Source organism: Euwallacea fornicatus, chromosome 16 (genome assembly GCF_040115645.1).
Source record: "Euwallacea fornicatus isolate EFF26 chromosome 16, ASM4011564v1, whole genome shotgun sequence".
In the NCBI taxonomy this organism is placed as follows: domain Eukaryota; kingdom Metazoa; phylum Arthropoda; class Insecta; order Coleoptera; family Curculionidae; genus Euwallacea; species Euwallacea fornicatus.
Window position 1 is genome coordinate 1,922,877 of NC_089556.1, and position 27,514 is coordinate 1,950,390.

General features: G+C 37.2%; 2 protein-coding genes across 6 annotated transcripts in view; one reads left to right on the forward strand and one right to left on the reverse strand.

The window, feature by feature from the left end:
- Positions 1-352: 352 nt before the first annotated feature.
- Positions 353-27,382, reverse strand: LOC136344069 (polyhomeotic-proximal chromatin protein-like). 5 transcript variants are annotated; one of them, XM_066291158.1, is made up of 20 exons: positions 27,187-27,382; positions 10,897-11,102; positions 10,236-10,405; positions 10,014-10,179; positions 9,747-9,964; positions 9,548-9,694; positions 9,230-9,493; positions 8,465-8,611; positions 7,848-8,058; positions 7,623-7,792; positions 6,808-6,962; positions 5,593-5,828; positions 5,073-5,251; positions 3,918-4,136; positions 3,344-3,494; positions 2,924-3,162; positions 2,734-2,863; positions 2,547-2,682; positions 2,375-2,492; positions 353-1,169 (listed from the first exon to the last, which is right to left on the reverse strand). In XM_066291158.1, exons 1-20 carry the CDS (start codon positions 27,222-27,224, stop codon positions 957-959), a joined length of 3,513 nt encoding a protein of 1,170 aa, XP_066147255.1. In that variant the 5' UTR covers positions 27,225-27,382; the 3' UTR covers positions 353-956. The 5 variants fall into 5 exon arrangements, with proteins under 5 accessions (XP_066147255.1, XP_066147253.1, XP_066147252.1 ...); XM_066291156.1 differs by lacking the exon at positions 27,187-27,382 and adding an exon at positions 14,054-14,320 and having other exon boundaries at positions 6,808-6,947; XM_066291155.1 differs by lacking the exon at positions 27,187-27,382 and adding an exon at positions 14,054-14,320 and having other exon boundaries at positions 3,344-3,485.
- D2hgdh (D-2-hydroxyglutaric acid dehydrogenase) overlaps positions 23,569-27,514 on the forward strand; it is a 45,916-nt gene continuing 41,970 nt past the window's right edge. Inside the window, exons 1-2 of the mRNA XM_066291162.1 lie at positions 23,569-23,951; positions 24,961-25,010. The gene's annotated coding sequence lies outside the window, so the exon portion shown is untranslated. The remainder of the gene's footprint in view (positions 23,952-24,960; positions 25,011-27,514) is intronic.

A 27,514-nucleotide genomic window follows, 5' to 3' on the forward strand; every position in this document is an offset into this window, starting at 1 on the left:
TGGCGAAATTTGTTTTACGTTATTAACGTTAATTTAACGTCGTTTTTGTGAGCTTTGCAGTCATTTTTAACAAACTCGTAATAACTTACCTTATAACCAGCAAATGTTCCTCAAACTTATTATGATTTCACAAGCAAATTGTCGTTTTGAAATGGAGGTATTTCATGACTCAGAACCATTTTTCTGCGGGTAAAATATGAGTTTTACTTTGGCAAATGGCGTGATTTAAACGCCATTTAAAGCAATTTGCGTTTATAACACGCCATTTTCACTACCCTTAAATCTGACTTTAATGACAAAGTTCGTTTCATAATTCGACCTTGTTTTATGATTTTCGGGGAAATACAGGAAATTATATAAATTACAAATTTATTGTTAATCATAAAGTGGCAGTACTTTGAAAGTAACAAACATCCTTATTTGAATCGCTTCGTCACAGACTGAAAGCCTTATAACTATTACTATACTAGTCATATAAATTGCACATTATTACAACATACTCCGACATTTCAACACAGTGCATCTACACAATTTTGTCAGGTTAAGTAATTTGTAACTAATCGAAATTAAATTAATTTTTTAATGACTATTGAAGAACTATGTACATTATAGTTACATAGACCCGGTTTGTATGTCGCTCTACTTTAGAGCGAAATTTGAGTCACTAAATTAAGAAATATGGATTTATATAATATACATTTATTTACACTGATAGTTAAGTAGTGAGTGCTGACGGTAATCTTAAAATAATTATATGTTACACTACACGAGATATTCTCTATAAAACTAGAGAATTTGGTCATAACGTCGTAAAATTAAAATATAAAAAACGTTTAAATCAGATCCTCCCTCGATTACATTACCATAATCACTTAACAAAAATAAGATACACTTTGAAACAAATTCATAAATTATATAGACTACACCAGTCTTGATTAAAAAAAAACTTACTTAACTTACACTTGTTTTGGAGGCTCTTTGTCTATTCTCATATCATCGATTTTGGCCACGATTTTCAGCGCAGGGCCGAGTTTCATGGACATAGCGGTCATCAAATGGTCCTCCTTCAGCAACATCAGCGCTTGCCCATCTATTTCCTGGATGAGGAAATCTTCGGCGTAATCGGAACAACCCGGCAAGTTTTTGATGAATTCAAACACTTCTTGGACCTGGAATCAAGGTTGGAAATGAGGAAATTTAAAGCGTTTACACGAACGATCACGGGGAAAAATGTGTCACGTGACAGCACCCGTGAGAGTTCTATTGTATTGTGGGGGAGGGTTATCCTTGAAACGTATTTTCTTTATCTTAGCAGACATACCAAGTACAGCAAAAGTTCCTGCCGCTCTGCGGCTTTTAGGCCTAGTTTATACTCGAAAAATAAAACTGAACGAATTCTCTAAAATGCTCGTCATAATAATTGTCCTTGGGACTTCGAATATCAACCAATTTAAGTTTGAACGACCTTACTTGTTGATAAAAAAAAACATCTGTTAATCGTTAATGGACCCGACGTGTTTATCATAATGGTATAAAAATTGGAGGTATGTATACATGTGATTAAAAAAAACGGGACCATTTTTTGCGGTACTTGACATTTTTGCAGGGAGTTTTAGAGAAATCGTGCGATTGCAGGTAATTTTAGCGCGCACTTTCAACCAATAAATAATTCGCATATTTCGTTGCTAAATTCTGATTCGCTGTGACCTTTAGAATTTCTCCTTTAAAGTGTAATTTTTTTAATTCATTGCAACTCATATTGCACCCCTAAACTCAGAATTTTCTCATCTCCCTTTAAAATGACGAAATTTCAAGATGGGTGCACCCCTAAAGTTAAACTCTATGATATTCTATCAAAATCTTCTGTCCATTCTCCAAGACCCCTCCAAAAAGGGTGCAAATAAGCTTATGCACATCAATAATTTGCTCCCATAAGACTTTTGCTATAATTTCATTTCAAATATGCCATTAAGGCTACGAATTATAGTGCCAGTAAGAATTTGTATCTTTAAAGGTGATAACGTTAGACGCACTCAAAACTGAACTGAAATTTTAGCAATTTTTCTGGAAAATTGTTAAACTTAACTCTAATTTTCTTACGCTAGATTTCAGGTATTCATATACAAAAGTTCTTTTTAATGATCACCCTGTCCAGTCAGCGGCATCCAACGGCAGTTTAGATGCAACTAAAAGTCTTTCGCGAGTTTCAAGAATACTCTCCCCGATCAATACATAAAATGCCATCTGGAAAGGTGGAATGGAACTGTTCCAGATATTGATCTGGTATACACCATGGATTTTCTTCTCCATTGTAAATCCATTCATTGTATTGTTTGGGGAATTTAAACATGATATAACGCAAAAAAGTACTCACCCCCCATTTCAGAGGATCCACTCTCGGTTCATCGCTGGCCCCCGAAGCACTAGTACTCTCAGCTTTGCCATCATCAGATCCGACTTCCTCCTTCTTTTTATCGTCCTTATTCTTACCACTAAAAGTTAAATATTAACAATTAAATTTCAATTATTTGGGACGATTGAACTACCTTTTGACGCAGGCAGCAGAACAGAATCGTTTATTCTTCTTGAACTTAGATTTGTGATCAATTACACCGCAAGATTCGCATTTAGCCAAATCGCCTTTAGGGGATAAAGCACTAGGCGATAAAAGGCCTTTTTTCCCTAAAGAGAAACTTTAATTAAATACGAAAACTTGAGGAAAAAACTACTTACGTAATGGGTCATCTTCATGGTCGTTGGTCGAATGGGGCCGTTTTAAATCTCCAATCATTCCACTTCTGGTAACAGGGAACGGTTCTGAAGATTCTTGTATCACAAAATCTTCAATTACATGAGTCAAAACCTAACAATTTGTTTTTTAATTAAAGGGTTTTAAAAATTTTGTATTAATACAGAAACTTACTTTATTACTAAGCTGAGGCTTTACCATTGCCTTAGGAGGACACCTTTCTTTCACTTCTTCGGCCGTTGCCGCCACTGGCAGACCAGCTTCTCCCCCGCTGCTGGTGGCAGGTTGTGATGGTACAGTACCGGGCAGGGGTACTGGTTGCACCCCCGGGGTTTCTCCCACTGGGGGCAATTTGGGGTCTTGAGCAACTGCAGGTGTGGCTTCTTTGGGGTCGTTGGCAGCTGCACTGGAAGCTATAAAAAAATAATATTACAGCTGGTTCGTTACATTATTTTTTAGACAAAGAAAATTAGTCATAATTGTAGCAAGTTGTGGATTTGAAACGCCACTAAGGGTGACTGAATATGGGGTTTTATTGATTAATAAAAATAAAACCCATGAAACATGAGAAATTTTCTATGTAAATGCACTTACCGTCAACACCACTGTTTTCTTTCATGGAAGTGTCAACTGTGGTTGTTACAGATACTGGTTGGGCTGGTGGTACCTGGTCCGGGGCAAGACTAGGTGCCTCCTCTTTATCAGCCACAGGTGGTACAACAGGTGGTAAAGGAACCTGGGAAACCTTTTGAAATAATTACAAAAGTATATACGTCTCTCAAAAACACAACTTTAGTTAAACAACCACATTAAATCTCTATTGTTCTCAAATTAACTCCATCTGCAACATCAACATTATTCTTAATGAGAGAAATCAAACGAACTAAAGCATAAATTGAGCCAAGTTATGTTCAATTTATGCTTGACTCTTTTGGGATAAGTGGTCTGCCAACTAACCTGAACTAACTTGAATCAATTTTCAAACTGCATATTTTTTTTAAGTTTAATTTTGCAGTTTTTGAATAAACAAAAAATATTTATTTTTTCATTTATTTGAAAAATAATTTTTGAATACTTTTTCAAATAACTGTTTAACACGTTTGAATTATGAATTTTTAGTTTTCTAACACAAACGCTCAGTTTTCAGCAAATCTCAACTATTACTTACTTGTTGCGGTTGAGGTTGCGACTGCTGCGCTTGCTGCTGATTCAACTGTTGCTGCTGCTGTTGCTGTTGAGGAGCAGAAGCAACAGTGATCTGATGCAGCTGTTGCATGGGTTGCCCGGCCTGAGTCACCACCTGAGACACCACAGTCTGAGTCGCCCCGCCTTGCTGAATTTGGCCTGTGAGGATGGTACCTGGTTGTGTCATTTGAGCAATTTGTTGCTGAAAAAGAGAAAGATTGTGGTGTTCGTGGTTGAAAAAAATTACAAAAGAAACTCAGGATGGTTTCGAACAGCAAAGAAATCACGAAATTTTTATGCGCTGTTTTTGACGCTAAAAAATCATTTTCACGTGTTAAAAACAGGTTTTAAATGGGAAACAAATCGCAAAGAGATTTATTTTAAAGTGCAAGGGCCGTTTTAAGGGATATTAAGAAGTGCAAGAACGTAACACAGCTTTTATTATGTCCCATTGCATTGTAATTTTTTTGGAAACTTTCAGAAAAATCACAGAAACCTCGGAAAATTCAGTTTACTATAAATTTTGAAACATTAGGACAAACCATTAGGTCAATGCGGCAACACTGCCCCATAAGTAGCACAGCCAAACAATGAAATAGCATTGAGGGCTTCAAAGCATCGTTGCCACGATTCATTTTTAAGAATTATTTTAGGAGAATTTATTCGAAACTTGTTTGATGATTGGTTTCGATTGGTAAGCAAAGAGAAAGATTTCAGGAGTGGAACATTGGTAAAATATAGATATTTAACCCGGAAAGGAGAACATTTTGAAACGTTCTAAATGCACAAATGTGCTTTTCTGATATATTTTTCGCAATGATAGTCCTTAAAATCCTCCTAGAATATTTGAAAAATGGTTATGAAACAGTAGCAAAGGGAAAGTCTATTACACGTCGTCCGACCATAGAGTCAATGAAAGGAAAAATTCGAAAATTTGTAACTACAAACATGACTTTTTGCCTTCTCTTTCATCGAAAAAGGAGTTTTCAATGGCTGAAAACTCTAGGTGCAGTTAGCACTACCAGGAGAATAACTTCCATAAAAACGAAGCAGTAACTCCACAATAGAGCAAGCTTGTAAACTTGGTCAGAATTTACGTTTTCACAAAAAATTCCTCCAGTTTAGTCCATACACTTACTGGATGAATTTGTTGCATGTTCATCGGCTGTGTCACCAAGTTGGGCTGCAGAGGGATTCCCTGCTGCAGAGTCCCGGACATTTGCTGTTGCAACTGCTGTTGCACCTGTTGCACCGGCATAATAGACCGATCCCCCGTCATCTGAATTTGCTGCTGAGGAATACCTTGGATGGTCTGAACTGTGAAAAACAAGTCAAAATCACACAGGAGCCAATATATTACAATATAACTTATTAACTCGAATTATTCAAGTGGGTTTAGGCAGCTCTGCTTTTCCAGAGGAGAAGCTGATTTCCTGTCTTTTTTACCATCCACATGAACTCTCGTATTTTCCAGACTGTAGAGCAATGATTTACTTCGACAATTTCTACGTTTACCAGGCATCAAAGTGTTAACGAATTTAACAGCATCGCTCAACACCAACTTGAAATGTCACTTTTTGACATAAAAAAATCCGGCCGAGGAACACGTGTCAGTTTGACACATTCGTCCAGATTCAAATAAGTCAATCCCAACTTACTCATCATAGGCTTGGCTTGAATCTGTTGCTGTGCTTGTTGCCCCTGCTGAATCTGATACTGTTGCATGGCGTGCTGCTGCTGAATTACTTGCTGTTGCTGCAACGTGACTTGCTGCATCTGCTGCTGGTTGTTGGCCTGTTGTGCCTGTTGAACTTGTTTTTGCTGATTTGTCAATGTTGCCGGTGAGCTTTGGGTCATTGTCGTCATGCCCGTTGAGGTGTTCATCAGCAACATTCTGTTAAGGAGATTCTATGAGGTTGATGTGGGATTGTTAAAGATTGTTGACTTGAACTTTGCGAATTCGTAGTGTAGGACGTGACGAGTGTGCTACTTATAGGTGTAAAAGCGCGCATTCCGAAAATAGATTTTTTTGAGAGGAATTTTTACAAATTATTATCTGATTAGATAAAATATGCTTTTATTATCATATATGCCGCTATAATATTAACGAACCTCGTCTTTGAACGATATCACTCGAAGAGTAACACGGCAAATAACAGCTACTGCGCTATGCTACATAGTGCCGCATTCTCACAAATTTTTGCCTATTGCCTTGAAAATATTAGTTGCACAAAATGCGAAAAGTCGCATACAATAGGCAACATTCTGTATAAAAATAGGTCCGGTTTCACGGCCTTAGAGTGCTAGAAAACCGGTTTAGGCCTTTAATTTCCCAAATATGCTTTTTCATCTGTAATAATTTAAAGGCATGTGAGAGGGATTGCGAAGGTGGATATGGAAACACCAAAGGCGTACAGAAATGATCTAAAAATATACTCGAAAGGAACCGGAAGTTTTTAACTATGAATTATTAAAACACAATCAGTGCTGCAAAATAAAATAAGATCCCAATGTGAGTCAAATATTAAAATATCACCGTCAAACACACAAAACAGAGGCGTGCAGCAGGGAGTCTCGGAGACTTGAGCCGTACATTCGGGAAAATTATTAAAGCCAGAAGATCAGTTCAGCGAACGTATAGTGCGTATTTTGGAAATGTAAAAATTCTTCAAAAATATTTCGACATATCTAACTAATCAATAAAAATTCAGAAACGTGCGAAAGCGATTTTGGAATTTATCCTGGAAAACGCTAATGTATTCTAATGGCTGTTAGTGCTTGAAAAATTCTCTTTTAATTTCCAAAATTTTAATAATTCAGAGGCGTGCCATGAAGGACGAATAGAAATTATTAAATTAAAATACCAAACTTACTTATTGCCTTGCACAATATGGTGAGGCTGCAAGTTGGTATACGACTTCATCTGAGTCTGATTCGCAGCATCTGCTTTCGGAGCAGGGGACCTGATTTGAGGAGCTTTGGGCCTAACCTTGGAAGCAGCTTTTCCCATAGCCTGTGACGAATATGTCTAATTCCCGAAAAGGTAATTATACATACATAGAACCAAAATTGTAGTGTTTCCAAAATAGCATCAAATTGAAGCTAAATTCTTGCATTGAACCACAAGTATTGGGAAACGCATGCAGAGCGTCTTAAAAAAAAATGAAAAAGTACATGTTTACTACTAATTATTGAGGTAGTTTTGATTGTACATACAATGTGTCCCAGGGTAAATGTAACAAGAGGGCAAATGGACAAAAAAGGTTTGAATTTGTGAATTACTTTTGGCGGTTTAGGCCTGCTTGTTCCCATACTTTGGTATACACAAAACGAGTTGATTCCCTGTTTTACAACAAAAATTAGGTATTTCGTTATTAAGTAACGATAGCGGCCCTAACGGCCACAAATGCGCATGAAAAATAACTCACCTTGGATTGAAAAAAGCGGATACTTGCACTCGTGCTTCTTTTTAACCCAACTTGCACTCGTGCATGCTCCTGCACTACCTCAAAATGCATCGACAATTTTCAACGCACTTGTTATATTACACACGAAAACGAGAACTGGTCTCTTTCCCGTTTTCAGGACACCCTGTATGATATTAAACACAAGATTTAGCTTCAATATTGTTTTATGTGTGTAGATTGTGGCTAATTTACACCAACTGCAGCATATTTGAGGGACTTACCGGGGTTTGTGCTCCAATAGTTTGAGTGGAAACTGAGCTTGCTGGTCGGATTGTCGCATTGGACGGCAATATATTTAGAGGCCGAGTTGGTTGTTTGGGTTGGATATTCTCGTTAATAGGCCTGGTCTGCTTGGCAGCTTGGGCGACAGCCCCTTGGGCTGCTATAGCTTCTACAATACGAAATTTAGTGTGATTCAACTCGAAAAGGGCTCAAAAACTACTTACGATTTTGTTGAGTCTGGATGGTGGTTTGAGGATTCTGCTGAATAAACATCCCTGGCGAGCCATCGGCTTGAGTTCCTCGTATGAAGATGGGATTGGGTGCTAAGAGGGCTTGGGATTGGAGTCCGTTGGTGGCCCACACTTGCGGAATCCCATTGGCAGTAAATTGCCATGGGAAGCTGTTGGCTGCGAGCTGCATTGGTTGGCCTCCCGGCTAGAAAGAAGAGGTACCATTAAAAACTTGCTAAAGAAAAAAGTGGGGCAAATGAGAGATGAAGCAATGGTGTTCATTGAAGTTGAATCATGCAAAAATACCATGCAAAACTTCTGATTGCCGCGGATGAAACTTCTATCAAACCATCTTCGTAAACCATATCAAGGAAGTGGTATCTTCATCAAGCATTTTCAACTAAATTACGTTATGTGGAAGTTTGTAAACTGTTTTTTAACGTCGCACTAAAATCATTGAAACCTATTCTCTGTAGTCGAATCAGTTTTTCTTCGGGGCCACAAATACCTAAGTTTTCATGCGAAAATTTTGAAAATCACACATGTTTTTCTAAGCTACAAAACGAACTTTTCTAGACTACAGAAGAAGCAATCGACCGCAACCGGCTTACTTGGATGGGGCTGATAATTTGCGTGGTCGGTTGCGTTCCTATCATGGCTTGAGACACTTGAACGCATTGGCCCTGTTGCGGTTGTGTTTGCGCCACTGCGCCTGTATTAGGGGCAACCTTTTGCATTTGAACCTTTTGGCCCATTACCTGTATCGGACAAAAAAAGGTTCGCTAGTACTAATCGGACAACTACGAAAAATTGGCCTTAGAATTAAGATTTCGTACGACACAGAATTTTTTAGATCGATTCTATCCGTGATTCGAAGAACGGGTAATTCCACCATTACAACAAGGAAATGTTCTTCAGAATGGACATTAGTTAACGATAGGAAGATGCTTATTTGTCCCAATTTTGATTTAACTCCGTTAATTCTAAGCACCCCTTATCTGAGTTTTTATAAAAAGTCGCAGCAGGCAAGCGTCCTTCAGAATGGACATGGAAGATTTAATCCGATTACCGATACGTGCATAGTGCCGAAATGTCGATCCGATTCCCTTTTCCAAATCGCTTGGACCGAGTTAAAGTCGAAAGAGTATAAATTGGGCCGTTATGCATACCTTTAATCCGAATTAAAATTATAAATCACTTTCCAGCAATTTCCCAATAATAACGGAAACAATATTTAAACCACAGATTTATTGCCCCATCTTGCAACATTGTCTCCGTCAATACCGGCGTTCTCCTGTCAAATTTGAACGAAAAACAATAGCCAAACACGAAGTTGATAAATTGTGCATAATTAAATTTGACGCTCTGTATAATACCTTATGCATCTCCTGCGGCTTTTGCTGGGTGACTTGAGCGTTGCCCTGGGCGGAATGGTTGGGCAGTATATTCGGTTGCGAACTAATGACCCCTAGTTGACTAAACACCAAAGTCTGCTGGTTCTGGGTGGTCGGAATGGTGGGAATGGTTGTATACCCGGGAAAGGTGGTCGCTTGACTACCCTGAAGCACCTGCTTCCCTTGAGTGGCAGTAATCATGTGGGGCGCGGCTATTTGGTTCCCTTGAAAGGGTTTGGCTATCACCTGAACAATTTATATATAATTAGTCTTTGAAAAAACTGATATTTGGTGGCTTACCTGAATCTGTTGAGGGTTTATGCTCGGATGCAGGGCAATGTTGCTGGGCATCAACAATTGCCCTTGAGGATTGTAGAGCTGCTGCAAATACATGGGGTTTTGCGGTTGTTGTTGAATTACTTGCACCCGACCGTGACCCCAATCCACCTAGTAAAAAACAGTACTCGTGATCACTATTCCCCCCCAAAAAATATCTTACTTGTTGAGGATGAGCAGCTTGTTGACTCTGCTGCAAAGGAGACATGGTAGTAATGGTAGTGCTACCAGTCTGCGCCGCCGCTGCCAAAACTTGCCCTCCTTGGGTCTGAATTTGCACTTGCTGCCCCTGCTGGGCAACTTGTTGCTGATGCATGGGCGCAGCATGTTGGGGTTGCTGAGGGGGGCCCATGTTGGTAGCAGTTTGAATACATTGTTGTCCTATGGAAGAAAATAATCACCGGAAGTTACAGAAAAATCCAAAAATCACCTTGAGCATTCACAGTGACTTGCTGTAAATGAGGACTTTGCGCCTGTACTAATTGCTGCTGTTGTTGCTGTTGTTGCTGCTGTTGTTGTTGTAACTGCTGGAACTGTTGCTGATCTTGTTGCTGTTGTTGCTGTTGCACCGCTTGACCATTCGCGTCCACGATTTGCTGAAGGTCGTACGGGTTAAATGAAGAACCTTTGATTTTGTCGCGAAAATACTAACTTGTTTGTTAATATCTGCCATTGTCGCGTCTACGCTCTGCTTGATGAATTCGTGTCCCCTGTCCAAGTTCAGTAGTGTGTTGGCGACATCATACTTGCAATCATCCGCGGTTATGTCGTGAATTCCAGCCTTCTGAGCAAGGGTTTCTAAGCACTGAAGTGAACGCGAGCCTGGAAAGAGGAGGGGGAAAAAATGGCTGTTTCAGTGGGTAAGTTGAACTGAAAATAGTGTGGAATAAAATCGACCGTTTGCCAAAAAACATTCTCTCCTTATTTGATTAAGCGGCTGAAGAAACAAAAAAAAATAAAGAAAAAAATTGTTAAAATGTAATAAAAATTAATAAAAATACATAATAATAAAAATCAATTAAAATTGGTCCTTCCCTAATTATATCTGAAAATAATGTGCAATTCTATAGGTGCGAATCGTTTTTTCAAGCTTAATTTCACTTAGTTTACGATGCTAAAACTCTTTTTAGCTACTTTAATTGCTGCTTCATGCGGCTAATTTACGTTTAAAAACACCTATACTCGTATCTCTCAGATCTCAATCAATTTAAAAATGAATAAAAACTAGCTCTCGATGCTTTTTAAACAGAGTTTTTGGTATGATTCGCTTTAGGTCCTGGATATTCGGTTTTTTTTTACTCCCTGTATATTACCTTGTTGATGATTGGTTACGTTATCCTGTGTGGAAGAAGGTTCCTGACTGTTAACCTGTGCTTCTTCGCTATTGTTCAATTTTTGTTTCGATGGAGTGTTCGTTGTGTCTTTCAAAGGCTGTTTGTGCTGCAACTGCGAAAGGCTGTCAGCTTGCTGCTGTTCCTGCTGCTGCTGTTGCTGTTGTAAGTTGTTGTAGTGTTGCGTTCTGAAATTCAAAAGAGAACATTTTTAATAATTGAAGAAGTTTTGCTTGCAAAGAAAGATTGACGTTCCCCATTTCAATGGAAATTTCTCGCCTTATTCCTCATCATATCAGATTTACATAATGGAATCATGATATTCGGGGCTGTAGGAATTCCAGACACGACTTTTTCTATACGTATACAAGCTTCTACGTGACTTTGGGCCCGAAAATGCAATTATTACATTCCCTGGATGTTCCTCTCCCGTCGCTTCCTGCTCCTTTTTCCATGGGGAATAGTGGAGTTTTTTCCATTTTTACGCAACGATTGCTCCCCAGTCTCGGCAGGGGAGATATGCGATATACGGAGGGATTTCGAGGAGGGCACTACAGTTAGTTAAACCTTTATTAAATTTGTCCAGAGGGCGGATTATCTGGGTGCATGTAGATGGACTGTTTACTATTAAATCAGTTGTTTGTTTGGTTTCAGAGAAAAGAGGCGAAAATTGTGTATTCGGTGATTACACAGGACGTCACACGAATATGAGCCCATATCCGTATCTTGAAAACTGTGATTAGAAAAATGTTGAAATTTAAGTATCATAGTAGAGTGGAGGTGATCCATTCAACGAAAATACATTCAGAAAAATACCTTTTCCGGTTAGACGGGGGATGAATGTCAATTCGCTTATTTTAAACGGAACACCCCGTATATTCTATTAAATTTCGGTTCTTCAGGACATTATGAACGTTTTTCATGTATGATGTTCGATGCCGAAATTTTGTGGTTTTCGAGATATTTAGGATTTTCCAAAAAAAAAGACAATTGCAGCCATTAAATTATTTTCTAATAGTTCGAGGATGATTAAGTATTTTGCAATGAAATTTGCGCTGTTGTACAAACCGCTTTACTGTCCTTGGACCAATGAGTCATATCACGTTTTTTCGTACAACGTGTTCTAAAAGATAATCTAAAACTGTTATTCAAAAACTGTAAAAAACTCGTTTTTTTTTTTAAATAGGAACCCCCTATTTCTTCAATAAATGAGCATTTAACTCTGAAAATAGGTCCTACTTTCAATTGAATTGTCTACACCGAAACCTATCCATTTTCAGTTTATTCCATAAAAGCACTTTTCAATGTTCAACACTCTACTTTTAACATGGCTTCACCCGTAAATTATACAAATGAAGATTATGCCAATATGTTTATTATTTATTGTGCGTGTAACGCAATATTAATCAGAATATGTCACTATCGGTATTAGAAAACAGGCAATTTAATAAGTCTAAAATTTAATATAATATACAGGGTATTCCATTTAAAATAAGCGAGTTAACATTCGTTTCTCGTATAACCGAAAGGGATACTTTCGTGAAAATATTTTCAATCAATAGATCACCTCCACTTTGGTATGATGCCCAAATTCCAACTTTTTCCTAGTCATAGTTTTCAAAATACATGTAGAGGCCGATATTCATGCAACATCCTGTATAGATTCCTAACATTGGTTACAACCCATGCAGAAATACTGCTTTTCACTGTGTTTAAGACGAAAAAGAAATTACCCAAATTGAAACGATAAATCCTGTCAACGTTCTGGTTTATTGGGAAAGTTCGGTCGTAAAATACGATATTTTCAGTCTAGTCCTACCCATTTATCGAAAATATTTTGATTCGCTCAGGGATCAGAAATATCTAACCCACATTGCAAAATATGATCGAAGAAGCCTGTAAATGGAAAACTGCAGTAAATACTAATAGGTTCGTCATTTTTCGAGTAATTTAGATCTTTGTGAGGCCTTGATTTTTGCAATTGCAGAATATTATGCTCATTTTTTTTTTGCTTGGAACGTCATAACTCCAGTTTTCAAATAGAACATTCGGTATATTATGCGAATTTCTTAAATTGCTAATGATTAAGCACAGTTCACCTATGCAACTTTCTATACATATCTGTCTTAATTATCGAGTAATATAAGGATAAATAAGAGCACGTTTTTAATGCTATTCAATAGGACTTTTTGACGTAATTCTGTTTAAGTCCTGGAAATTGAATTTTCCTATGGAACACCCTGAATATAATTCAACATTATGAACCTATTAATCATAAGACAGAAATCCTCAACACCGGTTTCTATCGCTTCTCGAATAATTTTATTTCAAAATTTTGGAAAATTATTTTCGCTTATTTTAGGTCACTAAAACTACATTAATTCATATTGAACACCTTATATACAGGGTGTAATATATCACCATGGAATTATTTCAGGAAGCACTAGTACTCTGAAAAATAAGTAAAAAAGTTGTAATAGACTTAAAGGCTAAAAAGAAAAAATATGACACATTGCGCCTTTATACATCGAAAATTGTGCGTTTTTTGACCATGATCCTATTATTAGTAATTTTTCATAATTTTGCAAAATACTATCGCCCCCTGAAATATCGCCATGACAATATGTTCCAGCCCATATTATTTTGCTATAGGGGATTTGTTTACTATGCTTATCATTATGGTTAATTTACCATATTCAGTACTCGAGTAGTTTATTCCACAATGGCATCAAATTTCTGTATTAAATTCCCATCAGCACTCCCACATAAACACACACTGCATGCATATCTCACGCAGAACGAATATGCCCGTGATATGAACTCAAAACTTCCGTTTCTAGGTCGAAAATTACAAACTAAATACTGTGGAGGACCGTATCGGAACCTATCCAAACAGATTCATTTCTGAGCTATAAAACAGCAATAAACTACGAAAAAATGAAATATTGGCCCTAGCTTTAGGGAGATTTATATTGGTGCTCACAATAGACTTTAAGTCCGGCGGTACCAAAGAGGCATTTTAATCACAGTCTACCTGCCGAAGGTACCCTTGAGGGTTTCCACTAAATTTCAAATGCTTTATCAATTATAATGACTATACAAGACGATTTAAAAATAAATTAACAAAAACATATCTTACATCTTTAGCGAGTTATTGCTTATTCCTTTATCAGGGAAACGCAGAAACTCCTTAACTTCATTTTTTTTGCGACTTTCTTCCAGTAACTTCTTTTTTCGCTTCAGATTGCGATACTCCTTGATGGTGTGTACCTTGACCGGTTTTTTGTATTTTACCCTGAACTGTACCTTTTGCTGGTTCAATGTCATTATCGTCATAAATCACTATTGTTCACTTTGACGCTTTCTTTTAAACACTTTCTAATGCATCTTTGTATCCCATGGGAGGAGAAGCAGGTAGTTGAAAGTTAGTGGATTGTTACCAGTTGTCGGTCATTCTGAAGGAACACTCATATTAACAACATTTGTTGAGTATTTATTTATCTAGTGTTTTTGTGTAGAATGGAATTATGAAAATCCAGGATATTTTAAATGCATTGGCAACGGCACATATTGTTCTTCCCCAGAAGTACGTCATTGACTTGAGAATACAACCCGAGAATATTTTCCAATTTTGAAAATGCTTAATATCAGTGGCGTAGGTCGCTTCGATGCTTAGTGTCACAATAAAACCGGTTGAAAATTCAAATCCAGAAAAACAGAAAACGCCGTTTCAACGCAGTCGCAATCTTGACCCGTTAAAATTTGACGTTTCACTGCAATAATGTCCTGCCGCATTGTTGCCACTGCTATCTCGTATTTCTTCGATAATTCGAAAAGCAACGTCCACACGTGACAACTTGTGGGGAATTGACAGGTGCCTGTTGTGACTTATTTATATGCATATAAATAGTTTCTAAACCGGAAGTAAATCTTCGAGACGCTCAAACTTGCTATCCTAACTATTGCTCCAAGCCAGGGGCGTCTCTTTGAGGACGCTTTACTGACTCGAAAAGAAGGGAATATTGCTTAGAAATTAACTACATGGACTAAAAAATGAATTGAAACCCCTGAAACCAACTTTTAAAAAATGCCGAAACGAATGAGAACCAGGAGGTCTATTCTTGAGAAGTGATTCGAACAATTCCGCATTAGCACAATGTCAGAATGACGAATACTGGAGAATCATTAATAAAAATAGTACAAAAAGCAAGTCATTTTTACGTCATTCGATTGTAGGAATGATTTCAGTCGCATCTCAAGAATTTAGCGCCTGAGGCAAGGAGAACTCTGGCAACACCGACGTGTGCATTTGTTTCGTGTGACAGGCAATGTGGCCACGCGTTTTAAAAGCGCTTTTTTACGCGGATTATACTGGGATTTCCTATGAAATTTATGCTTCAGCAACCTTAACTGGTACCCTGACATTCCAACAGCTTTTATCCCCGAACTCCCACCTCCCCAACTTTCTTTCCCATGATCCGAAACCTCTCAATCACTTTCACGAAACGAGTACTGCCGTCTTCTTAATTTATTTCCGACCGAGAAGCATGATGTTGCCCGAAAGTCCGAAACCCCTCAACTGAGAGGTACCCAACCTTCCTGAACCCAAAAATGTTAATCTATCTTCCTTTATGGGGGTCTATATCGGGCCGGGCATCATAAATATCTGAGTGACGTTTTCTAGAAATATGGCTGATGTCGAAACACATGGAAGGACCCTTTGTTCGGGTCTTGATGGCCATGTTGAAATGGGAGGGTGGAATGTTAGCTGAGGCGTGCTTTTCGGTCTGGTGTGTGAGACCCTTCTCGAAAAAAAACCCATAACGATTGGAAGAGATTAAATAGTTTTGTGCGGTATAGTTTGGGAGCCTGGTGGTGTAATTTAATGCCTTAATCGTTTTTGGGTTCGATGGAACGTCCAACCGGAGATGTTATGCATATGGAAGAAATGCAGGTTCGCGGAATCGGACAGATTGCAGAGGTCGCTAAAGTTAGAGGAACTGCTCGAAAAACGTCCTATATAAATAATATTCATGAAGAAACTTTATCGGAATTCAATTAATCTTGTCGGTCTCAGTTAAATCCGCCCAGAGAAACCAAAATATGTAGGTACTTTCGTGAGACCGAAGAACTATTTCTTTGTCTGCATTCTCGGGGACCTGAATTCTGGATGGATTTACACACGTTTTGGGCGATTTTTTATCTTCAAAACATTTAAAAAACGAAAGAAAATTAAATAAATACATTCAAAATTATCACGTTCGCGAACTCAAAATTCTGAGGTATACCCACCTTTGCCACTTGGCAATTTCTGATTGTCGATATCTCAGAAATTCGTGGAACGATTTACTCCAAAAATGCATGGAGTATATGTCAAATTAATCCCCTCAGTGACCTCTATAAAACTCTCCGAGAACTTGTCACAGTTCCATTATTTTCACACATACAAGCGATTTTTATTCATGATATTGGAAACACCCCTAATTGAGGCTCCCTCAAACTGGATTTTTTTTTCAACTTTAGCCCTCGGATGAGACATCTATATAGAATATGACACAAGAAAAATGTTCATAATGTTCCGCAGAATAGAAATGTTATATAATATACAGGCTGTTCCATTTAAAATAAGCGAATTGACATTCATTTCCGGCATAGCTGGAAATGGCATTTCTATGAAAACATGTTTAATCAATAGATCACCTCTATTTTAGTATCATACTAAAATTTCAACTTTTTCCTAGTCGTAATTTTCAAGTTACGGACAGAGGCTCTTATTCCTGGGACATCCTTTGTAGGTTCAGCATAAGTGGATTTATGGGAAAAACAGCATTTGATATATTTTGGAATTTCCTCCAAAAATTTTTAAAGGGAATAAGTCACCTAAATTACAACGACCTTGAAATTGTGATTGTGAATATCTCCAAAACGGGAGGAACAATTCTCTTCAAGAGATATGTCAAATTGATCGGCCCGATTTATCCTAAGTAAAGATACTAAAGCAGATTCTTCTATCAGTTTTATTTAGAAGGGTGAAGTCATTTTACTATCCAGTGCCCTAATTTAAAAATGTCTTTAAATGGAGGTTTTCTGATGGTAACGCATCTTTACAGGTATTACATCTTATATAAACAGTGTAGTAGAATACTCCTTTTAAATGTGACGATTTTGTAAGAACTCTAATTTCCAGCATTTGGAAACTTCCATGCGGTACACCTCTGAATTTCTACTAATCATGGGTCAAATTTTACAATTTTAGTTGGTACTCGCTATGTCGGTACCTACTATGTCCAGGCAAGGCATTTAGATACAGTTACATTTTTGATGATAATAAGTCGACATTTCAATTTTATTGTTGGTAATATGGTACGTCCTTGGATTCAATGCTATAGAAATGCAACTTTTTTAGATTCTAACTGCGTCTTTCAGGCGTAACTTCTCATGTACCTAAGCTATGGCCTAAATTGCTAAGTCCCCAAAAATTTCCATGAATTACAGCAATTTTCTTGAGTATTTTGAAAAATTCTACCTAATATCCTATATATTTTTAGACATGTACAGCGTATATTTTTCTGTTTATAACGGAGATGTTACTTTGGGACAAACAGCGACATGTAGCCAGCTTTTCGGACGTAACAAGTCAAATATGTCAACGTATATTCGTTACGCGTAATACCCGATAAATAATGCATGGCACACCTCTGGATTTCAAGATGTAAAAATACAAATCTTCTTGATTGTAACTCAGCGTTTCAGGTATTATACCTCATATAATTAGTGACATAGAAGGTCATTTCTTAATACGAGAATTCTCTACGAATTACTTTATAATAACTGGAAAACTATATTTAGTACGTCCCTGGCTTTTGAACAATCACTGAAATTTTTTTTCCTATCGTTGCTGATATTCACAGCTATTACATCTGGGATGTAGACAGTGGCGTGCATTGAGGTTTTCAAATCTACATTGCGGGTGTATAGAATATTTTTTTCACAGGCCGCTTCGCAATTTTCCACCATTTTAACGCTACCAAAAACCCTAATTCCGACCCTGCCTCCAACCAAAAGCCCTTACGTATCTCTGATGGGGGAGAAGGGGAGAGTGTTCCCTACTATCCCTACACTAGGCCCGTCCTGAGGGCGATACGATGTTGATGGTTACAGATATATGGTCCTTATAATGCCTGCCAGTAGGCCAGATGTGGCGGCAAAAATATATTGCAAAATAGATCCAACTCGCCTGAAGGGGTGCATATTTTCTACCTGCCAATTTCGCACAATGCGATGGTTGAAACTTGCAAATATTTGAAGATTGGATAGGCTTAACGGCTTAAAAAGGTCTGGTTTCGTATTCGCTTTATGGCCTGTTTTGTGGAGGTTGAGAAAAACGCACTGACATTTGCAGAAATTTAACCCAACACCTCAGCTAGTCTTGTATGTTCATAATCTTAGAATTGGTCGTTTAAAATTAGCTACTAATTATAGACCTCAGAACTGTTTGTCTCCCACTGGGATGACCTTTAAGCGGTATTTTAATAAGAGCTTTTACTGATGCTGGTTTCCTCGAGCCTTACCGTTGCATCTATAAGAAAAGTAAAACATTTTTTTGTCGATTTATTAATGGTTAAACCGTTTGCAGACGAGATACACGCCGCGACTGTGGGTTCATTTATATAATATGGAAAGTGCGTGAAGTACTCCTGTGCTAGTTTAGGATTTCATGGAATATCAATGTGCTCAAAAATGAAAAAAAATTATAATATTTCCAATTTGCACCATGGAAAAGCTGGTACGAATCGTGGCTTTTCGAACGCAGCTGTCTGAAACAATTGACACTTCCCTATACCATCAATGTAAAATTCTAGCGAACTACGATCGAGAAACCAATGAGTGTGCCAAATGTTGGAATCAAGTCTTCACACCTTCTATAGAACACCCTGTATGTTACAGATTTTCGGAATTTACTACTCGTAAAGGGTAATTTCTCTATAGGACTCCTTATGAGCATCCCAAGTAAATGCTCTTTGGAGGGATTCATTCGTCGACATTTGGCACGCATCCGGTTTCGTCTCGACACCCTATATATTATTGAATATTATGGACCTACCAGTCACAACAAGTAATTGATGATGCCCTTTGCTATATCTATTTTACCAACCCGATATTCTCGTATAAAACACTCTATACATTATCCCGTTTGTCGCACTTTCTTTGCGGTTAATCTTATAGAAATACCTAGATCTACGTCTCTCAGTCGTCGTGTAATATAAAGATTAACAAGAGCAGGTTTTGAAAGCTTTTAGAGGAAGTTGAAATTCAAATGTTCTCAATACCGATCGCAATTCTAATCCCCCGAAATATCATGCATATCCTCCATTGTTCCCTGGCAAATCCACCCTTATTTCGGTCCTGAAAATCGGCAACAGGAACAGGGCAACCCCCCGTTATTTCTGTCGAGCGCAGCCGGTGCAAGTCGAAACTGCCGCCGCGGGGCCCCTCGTCACGTGACCCACCCTCCGAATCATCTGTCGATTCGTTCGACTACACACAAAAGAAACGCCCGACCATCGTTCCCTCTTCCTCCATCTCCGCCCATCAGAGAGAGAAGGGACGAGCCATTATTCCGGCCGGGGGTGCTTTTGAACGCGACCCTCGCCGAAAATTCTGCAGGGGATGTGTATGGAAAAAAGGGAGATTATTGAAGTCGGTCCCCCTAAATACGTGAAAAAGAAATGTGTGCGTTCGGGGGTAGTTAGTGAGCGATTTTTGCCATGGCAGCGGCGTCGCCATAGATCGGCCCATTGCGAGTCTTGTCTTTGTTTTGAGGTTTCAAGGGGTGAGGGGAATTACTGTCATAGAAAAGGACAAATGATTTTCTACTGGGTTTCTACTAGGCCCCGATAAAACTTCGTTTCTTCAATATCTCAAAAAATAACTAACACACTTGGAGACCTGTACATTCCAGGGCCTAATCAAAACTTACCCATTTCTTATATGATCACAAAAAACAATAATTATCCCATTCCATTATTATTACCCACATCTCCCAGCGTGCAACACTACCCACCAGCCTTATCAACCACCGGCATATACCACACACTCCTCATGCAATACTGCAACCCAGTGGTTATGGCTGAATGTGCAATTTCCACGGAACCGCACTACAAGGCTCATGTATTGTTAACGTGGTAAAAAACGACGTAGGTATGAATTTATTGCGAAGAATTATACAGTTGGTAAAGTTCATTAGAATGGAATTGGTGCAATCTTGAGATTTTTGCACCGCCTTGGAAATTTTGCCGTTAAGCAAGTGTATTTCGCGCTCCGATGGACATTTTTGTAAATTTCGTAAAATTTAAAGCGAGCAGTATAGTCTCTTTAAGAACAAAATTACCTTTAAGGCAATTTAAGTAATAAAACCGAAAAATACTGGCAGAAACACTGCATCATTTATTATCTATTCTATCTGTGTCCATGTAGTCTATGTGGTTCGGCATACCAAAACTCTACTTTTTCGTATAGGACAGCATGGATATTGCACGAGTTTTTGATTTTCTGTTCATTAAGATTAATTTAGCCATATCAATCCATGTATCCATCTATCTTAGTTTTCGAGTGATAATAATTAACAATGGGATATTTTCAATACCATTCAAAGGGAGTTTTTGATATGATTCTCTTTAACTTCTGAAAACTCGATTTTCACCCATTCAACACACAATATACTTGTATTAATGAATATTATAAACCTATCAACCACAAGATATAATTCCTTTGTGCACTTCGCTATCGCCAACTTTATCGGTTTTCCAGAAATGTGAAGCTCCATGAGGTGGGCCCCATATATGTTACGTGATTTGGTAAATTAGGTGCTCATTAAGTTGAATTTATCCAAGGAAATCCGTATACATATCTTTCTTATTTTTCAAATAATATGGATTAATAAGAGTACGCTTTCCATGCTTTTTAATGAGAGTTTTTTACTTGACTTTCTTTTAAGCAATAGCAACTCGATTTTTCCCATCAGGCGCCCTATATATTATTGAATATTTTGAATCGCTCAGTCACAGGGAGTAATTTCAGAGCATTTTTGAAAAATTTGAACCGTTATAAGGTCACAATTTTTTTTTTTTTTAACTATTTTCACTTAGTTTGTAACGCTAAAATTCTACATTTTCGTATATAAGACCACGAATGTTATTACGATTGTATGAATTAGCTGCTCGTTAAGTATAATTCATCTGTAGAAATCCCTCTATCTTTCTTGCTATGCGAGTAATGCAGAGATTAATAGGAGCAACGTTCCAATGCTTTTTAATGGTTGTTTTTTACTCTGAACCATAAAAACTTAATAATTTTCCGCTAAATTCCACCTCTATATTATTGAATATTATAAACCTGCCAGTCACAAGGGACAAATTCTTTATACACTTTGCTATGGCTATTTTTAACGGTTTTCGAGAAACTTGAAGTTTGATCGTGCCAATATTTAATTTTTTTTCCTTTAACTTGACTCTAAAACTACAGTTTTTCATATAGAATACCATATATCATCTGATTTTTATCATTTGCTATTTATTAATGTAAATGCACCTATAAAAATTCCTATACCTGTTTCTTAAACATTTCTCTCTCGTAAACATTGCTATAGCTATCTTCACATCAGCCACTTATCAGTATATTTTTTTGTCGTTTTTGCCGGTATAGACGAACTTCCTTTCAGAGTTTCTTCAATGGGTTTGTTCTCTGCCTTCTTTTCTAGTGTGCCCTTTTTAGAAGGCTCAAGACTTTCCTTCCACTTAATGCTTTTTAATTCTTTATTTACTCCCCTCTGTAGGTTTGTGCTTTTAGATCAGCCTTCCATGGCAAAAGTAGTCCTCACCACTGAGTGTTAATTTAGATGTGTAATCCTTTCCTCTTATGATTGTTTTACGTTTTCTTCTTCTTTCTTCCCTTTTGATGTTACATAATTTCTTGTTGAGATTTCCTTCCCGATGGCTGTAGCAGGCTCTTTACCTTCATTTCGAGTACGTCACCATTCTTTTGATTTTCTTTCATTTTATTGTTCCCTTTGTGGGGTTTTCGTCTTTAGTTATTACTGAATTTCATACGTTTGCTCTCTGCCCTCTGTTCTCCCTCCCTATACTCAACTTCGCCCCAGTTAAAACTCCCATACTCAGTTAGTGTTATGTGATGTGTGAAACGGTTCACAATGTCAGCCTCAACATTTCCACGAAGACTTAAGGGCCATGAGGTTCAACTATACAACAACGAACACTTTGCCTCCAGCCTATCCAGAAGGAACTTCAAAATTTTCTTGTTTCCATTTATATTCCAGTTGCTTCATTCATCTCTAATGGATTTTCAATAGATGATTTGGTAATGTGATATTGTTGTTCTGGCACTTTCCTTCAAGCTTTGTTGTTCTGTGACCTCAAACGGAAGATGTTTTCGTGCTATTGAGCCTTTTCTTCAAATTTTACAATTATTATACTCTTTGTCGATTCTCCTCTAAGCTTCTTCTACAATTCCAGGAATAGCCTTCCGTGATTTGTACATACTGCTAGTTCCTGCTTCGCCTTATCTTCACCAAACATTATTAACTCATCTTGCTAAATGGGATGTTTCTGAACGTTTTTAATTGGATTAACAATCTGTCCTTCCGAGATCGCAAATTGAAATGGTTTTTTTTTTCTTCATCTATTCTCTTTCCCAATTATGTAGTCCGAAATGCTTTTTCCCCGCCATTCCTTCAGTTCCTTCTAATAAAATCGTTTTTAAGACCTATAAACCCGTTGAGGGCCGAATATTTACCGAGTTGGGGTGATTATATTGGGTGATTTAAGATCTTCCTGATATTTTTCAGGCTTCTCTACAATATGTCTTTTTTCAGTTATTTCGACAAGCTGTATGCTAGTAGAGTTGATTATTCCGAGATAAAAGATGATCCTTCGCTCTTTTGAGTCTGATTTCTTTTAAATGTTTTATACAAAATTCATCAGGTTTTGCATACATTGTCAAAATATATCTAAATCAACCACCACCAAAACGAACCCTCCACTCGATCTTCCGCTCGAAAATCTCGGCTTCAGCTATCTTGTCACATAAGTGACATGGGGCATAAATTGACGTCACAGGTAAAAGGCACTGTTCCTGATTGGTCCAAAAAGAGCACACTGTTCATAATCAACTCTCAATCGTCACATTAAATATTTTGTTTTGTAGGTTCATTTTTTTTTCCATTTGGAGAGAATAATAGCTCAAGCATAACCGATTTGTTGCCTTCAAAAACAAACTCTTAGCACTTAAACTCAAGGAATAACCACAATAAAAACACTGAACAACCTGTAGCCATGACAATAAAGGCATAAACCGACACGCACTCTTTCCCTATAAGGCTATGATTACATTTCATCTGACCCACAAAAAAACATCGCTGCATGCGAAAAAAGTATAATTACTCCAATGCATATTAAACGAATAATCCCACGGCTCCCTCCTTTTTCTTTGCCTACTATCCCCGCCATTTATTTAACAGCGGGTGCCCATTCAATCAAGCGAGAAACAGAACGACAGCTCCCCTTTAATGTTCAGTCTCTTTTTTCTGCCCGCTTTTACTTTCCGAGCGGTCCCCTTTAAGCGCCGCTGTCGTTTGTGAAGTGCTATAGCGCACAGCGTTGCCAAACCCAGCAAAACTATCAAGAAAAGATCTGTAATGATCGAGAATACTGAAGGCAAATCTGGTGTTTGGGGATGACGTCTTGGCAATCGCGTCTCACAGTGTTGTTTGGTAAACGTGCAAGGCAGGAGATGTTTTATCTTTTACTGTTATTTTCTCCTATAAAGTAATTCCGAGAAAGTGTTAGATTATTAATTGTGATTTTCAAATCGAGGCTGGAGTTTGTCTTTTTTCGGTGGATATAATGGAAACGGTGATTTTTGTATAGTTTGGCATAGTGCAGCGAAACACCGCGTTTTTTCCTGGGGGAAAACATGTCTGCCATGGAATAATGTGGGAATATCAAACTTTGGGCAATTAGGTAAAGGAATTGGAACTTTTTTTCCTTTTTGTCTTAGTGTATTCTCGCACCTGAAACAACATTAAATACATGAAATACAACGTTCAATAGGACCTTGTCGGGGATTTACTTCGACACATCCCGTAACTTTGATCGAGATGTTCACGTCGAAATTCTGCGTCCATGACTAATATTTCGAACTGAAAATTCTTTCTATTCGACTAATTTGAATTTCCGTAATGTCTTCTTCGGACTACCCACCTCTATAATCCACTAGAAATTCATATTTATTGATCACTATATGTGACTTCTACTATGGTCCCTTAACTAAATCCCTTTTAGTTTTAACGATTTTCGATTTTGACCCTACATACTTCGTCCGCACCGCAAGGGAAAGCCTTTGCAGGAATATCAATGGAAAGCGGAAAAAATGTGTCTATAAACGGTCTTTGTGGGTCTTCTCTCCATATCCAAATCGTTTTAGAGTTTTTTAGGTCCAAAGGGACAAAGAAAGGTCCACAGCATTCAAAATTGTAAACAAATGAGCCGTCGCTTGCATCGTTATATCAGTCCTAAACAGTCGGAAACAGATTTTAGATGATACTAAAATATTATTTGATCAACACTGTCACTATCACTAGCCAGACTTAAGTATCTTAAACTTTTTTTGTGATAACTGCAGGTTACACTGGAATCTATTGGCTAGGACTCAATCAACATAAAAACTTTCGTGATCATTTTTCAATGTCTGTAGGATTTTTATGAGTATATTATGAAAATCTTCATTGTGGAAACTTCGTAAGTGAGTTTACACCATCTTGACGTTATATATGGAGCTCTCAAGTCCATTTTCATGTATGGAGACAAAACTATTCAATTCAACCTACTTCCCTAAATCTGCGACAACACAGGTTGTCCTTGAGTTGATTTTTTATTGAGTTAGAAGGTGTTTACTTGCACCATTTATCATCTTTTCACAAGATATATACAACATATCAACATTTTAAATGTACCAAATGTTATTTCGCAGCTCCTTCAATGTCCTCCAGCCCAGTCACATTGATGTTTTTCCAATAACACGTAAGTTTTTAATAATTCAGAAATGGCAACAAATACGAAGGAAACAATAAACCGAGAAGCTTCCAGATTGCTCTCACAGCCTCTCCTTAAAAATAGTCTGAAAAAAGTTCATACAAACGTAGATCTGGAAAGGACTAGTTTCCTAGATATGGGGCATTGAAGTTTTACTTTTAGTTGAAGTTTATCAGGACTGTTCCTACAACTTTAGAAAAGTTACGTGCAAAATTTTAGAAACATGTTGATTTTACATGTATAGTTTGATTTTTTAAATAATCGGAAAACTATGTTGACTTATTTTTTCGAAATTAAGATCAATTCCTAACCAATATTTTTGTTGCGCCTCTGTTATTTTCGTTAAATTAATTTTCTCATATAATCAATTTCGAACGTTTTTTGTTCCTTCGATTTTTTTCGTATTGGTCAAAGTTATGAAGGTAAAGCGACTGATAAAATAAGTTTGCAGTTCATGAGAAAAAAAAAATCTATTAACCAACGCTAAGTTAGCGGCGCATTCTTCATTTAAAAAATAAATATAAAAGTTATTATAAGTAGTTGCGAGCGAACGTTTATTTTATTGAAATACACGGAAGAATTATATTTACAATTGTATTTTTTCTTTATGACTTTTTAAATTTTTGTGTCTTTAAATTGGCATTTTCAAAATATTGTTCATTTCAAATTTGTATACATATAAGTTCATTTTTAATTTTATACTTTTATTCTCTGGAATCAAAGTCCCTTTCATCGTTTCAAATGGGTTTCTTAAATTATCACTGGAAGATTTACGAAAAAATATATATAAATAAGTTGTTTTTAGTATTGTGAATACTTTTTGTCTCTTGTGTTTTCTTCGTATTTGTCATCGTTATCAAAACAAAAATGACTATTGTGGGAAATTTTTATATGCTCAGACAATAAAATTATTATTTAATCAACCAAATTAATGGAGCGCATTGATCTCTGAAAAGCACACAAAAAAATGCATAAAACCATGGATGAGCAATGCTCCTATATTTTATTTCTGAGGTACAGGGCATGGAAATTTTATTGTTTGTCATTTTTCTCAATTGTCTTTACAGTTCTTGAGATATTAACTTGAATTCTTACATCATGTTAATTTTATAACTTTACAAATGGTATTTTTATTTTTTATAATGATAGTGAAGCTCTATGCGATGATATTTGTTGGAAAATCAGCCGCTTTTTAAATTGTCAAAACTTTCTTGATGTGCTAATGAGGCTCTTTTCTAAAAAAATATGCATTTTTTTTTAATGTGCGATTTCCTTGCAATTTTTTGCCTGCAACTGTTGTCGAAATGAAGTGTCCATTGGACTAATACATAAAAAAGTTGAATTACACAATTAAAAAATATATATTTATGCTATCAAACCAAGATCAAATAACACTAGCAAATGTTACCCTTAAAAACAGACCCAAAACTTCATAGAAACTATTTTTTTTTTATTTTTGAGTACTTTCTATGTCACAGAAAGTTGAAATTCTATATTAAACTTTTTTATTGTTCATCCATTTTTCTATAGTTTTTTAAATATTTATCTGATCTTTTCAGAACATGTTAACATACGATTTATATCCATATCCCAACTAACACGACTTAAGAAAGTATTAAATAATGTATTGAAAATGGAGTTCTATATGAGAGATACATAAATTATGAAATAGTTGGATTTTGAGATCTAAATAATGTCTGAAATCCACATGAATCCATTACAAATTTCCCGGTAATATTCTCACAATGGATGTACACCAAAATAATCGAAGAACAGTGTTTTGTACCTTGTACCAACTATCCCCGACAAATAGTCGAATGTAATTCATTGGAGATATACATGAAAATGGGTTGCGCACTGCGCAGCTACCGCTTTCACAACCGGTGTTCAAGAGGAGGTAGGGAGGAAATCGTATAGCTGAACAATCAGAACAAAGAGACGTGTTTCGGTCAGGAGGCGATCGCCATAGTGTAAACAAGGACAGACAATAATGTACTATTTTCGGCCGCCATTTTAGTTTTATTTAAACGCCATGGGGATTTGGAAACACACAAAACACATAAATTATAGACGTACCGTTTAACTACTGAAGAGGTTGCCTCCTCTGGTGACGAACACAGCAAACTAAGGCAAACTAAAATTAAATAATCAAACAAAAACTGACCTTTTCGTATAAAAACCGAAACCCCTATTACGTTCCATATCACAACGAAATCCAACTAAAAATAACTGAAAACATTAAAACAAATCAAAGTTTTTCAAGCCACAATGAAACTTTGCACTGAAACTTGATTATTTTTATTCCCGTCTCTCTACGTAATCACACCTATAGGTGGTCCCTCGAACTACACTGACTAGGATTCGGAATCATCAGAGTCGACCCGAATGTCCTTCGATTCTGGCCTATCGCACTTCGCTTTGCCCCTCCATTTTGCTAGATTGGTCCCGTTTGGGGGGTGAGGGGAACGTCGTCCATATTAATTTCGAGGGTT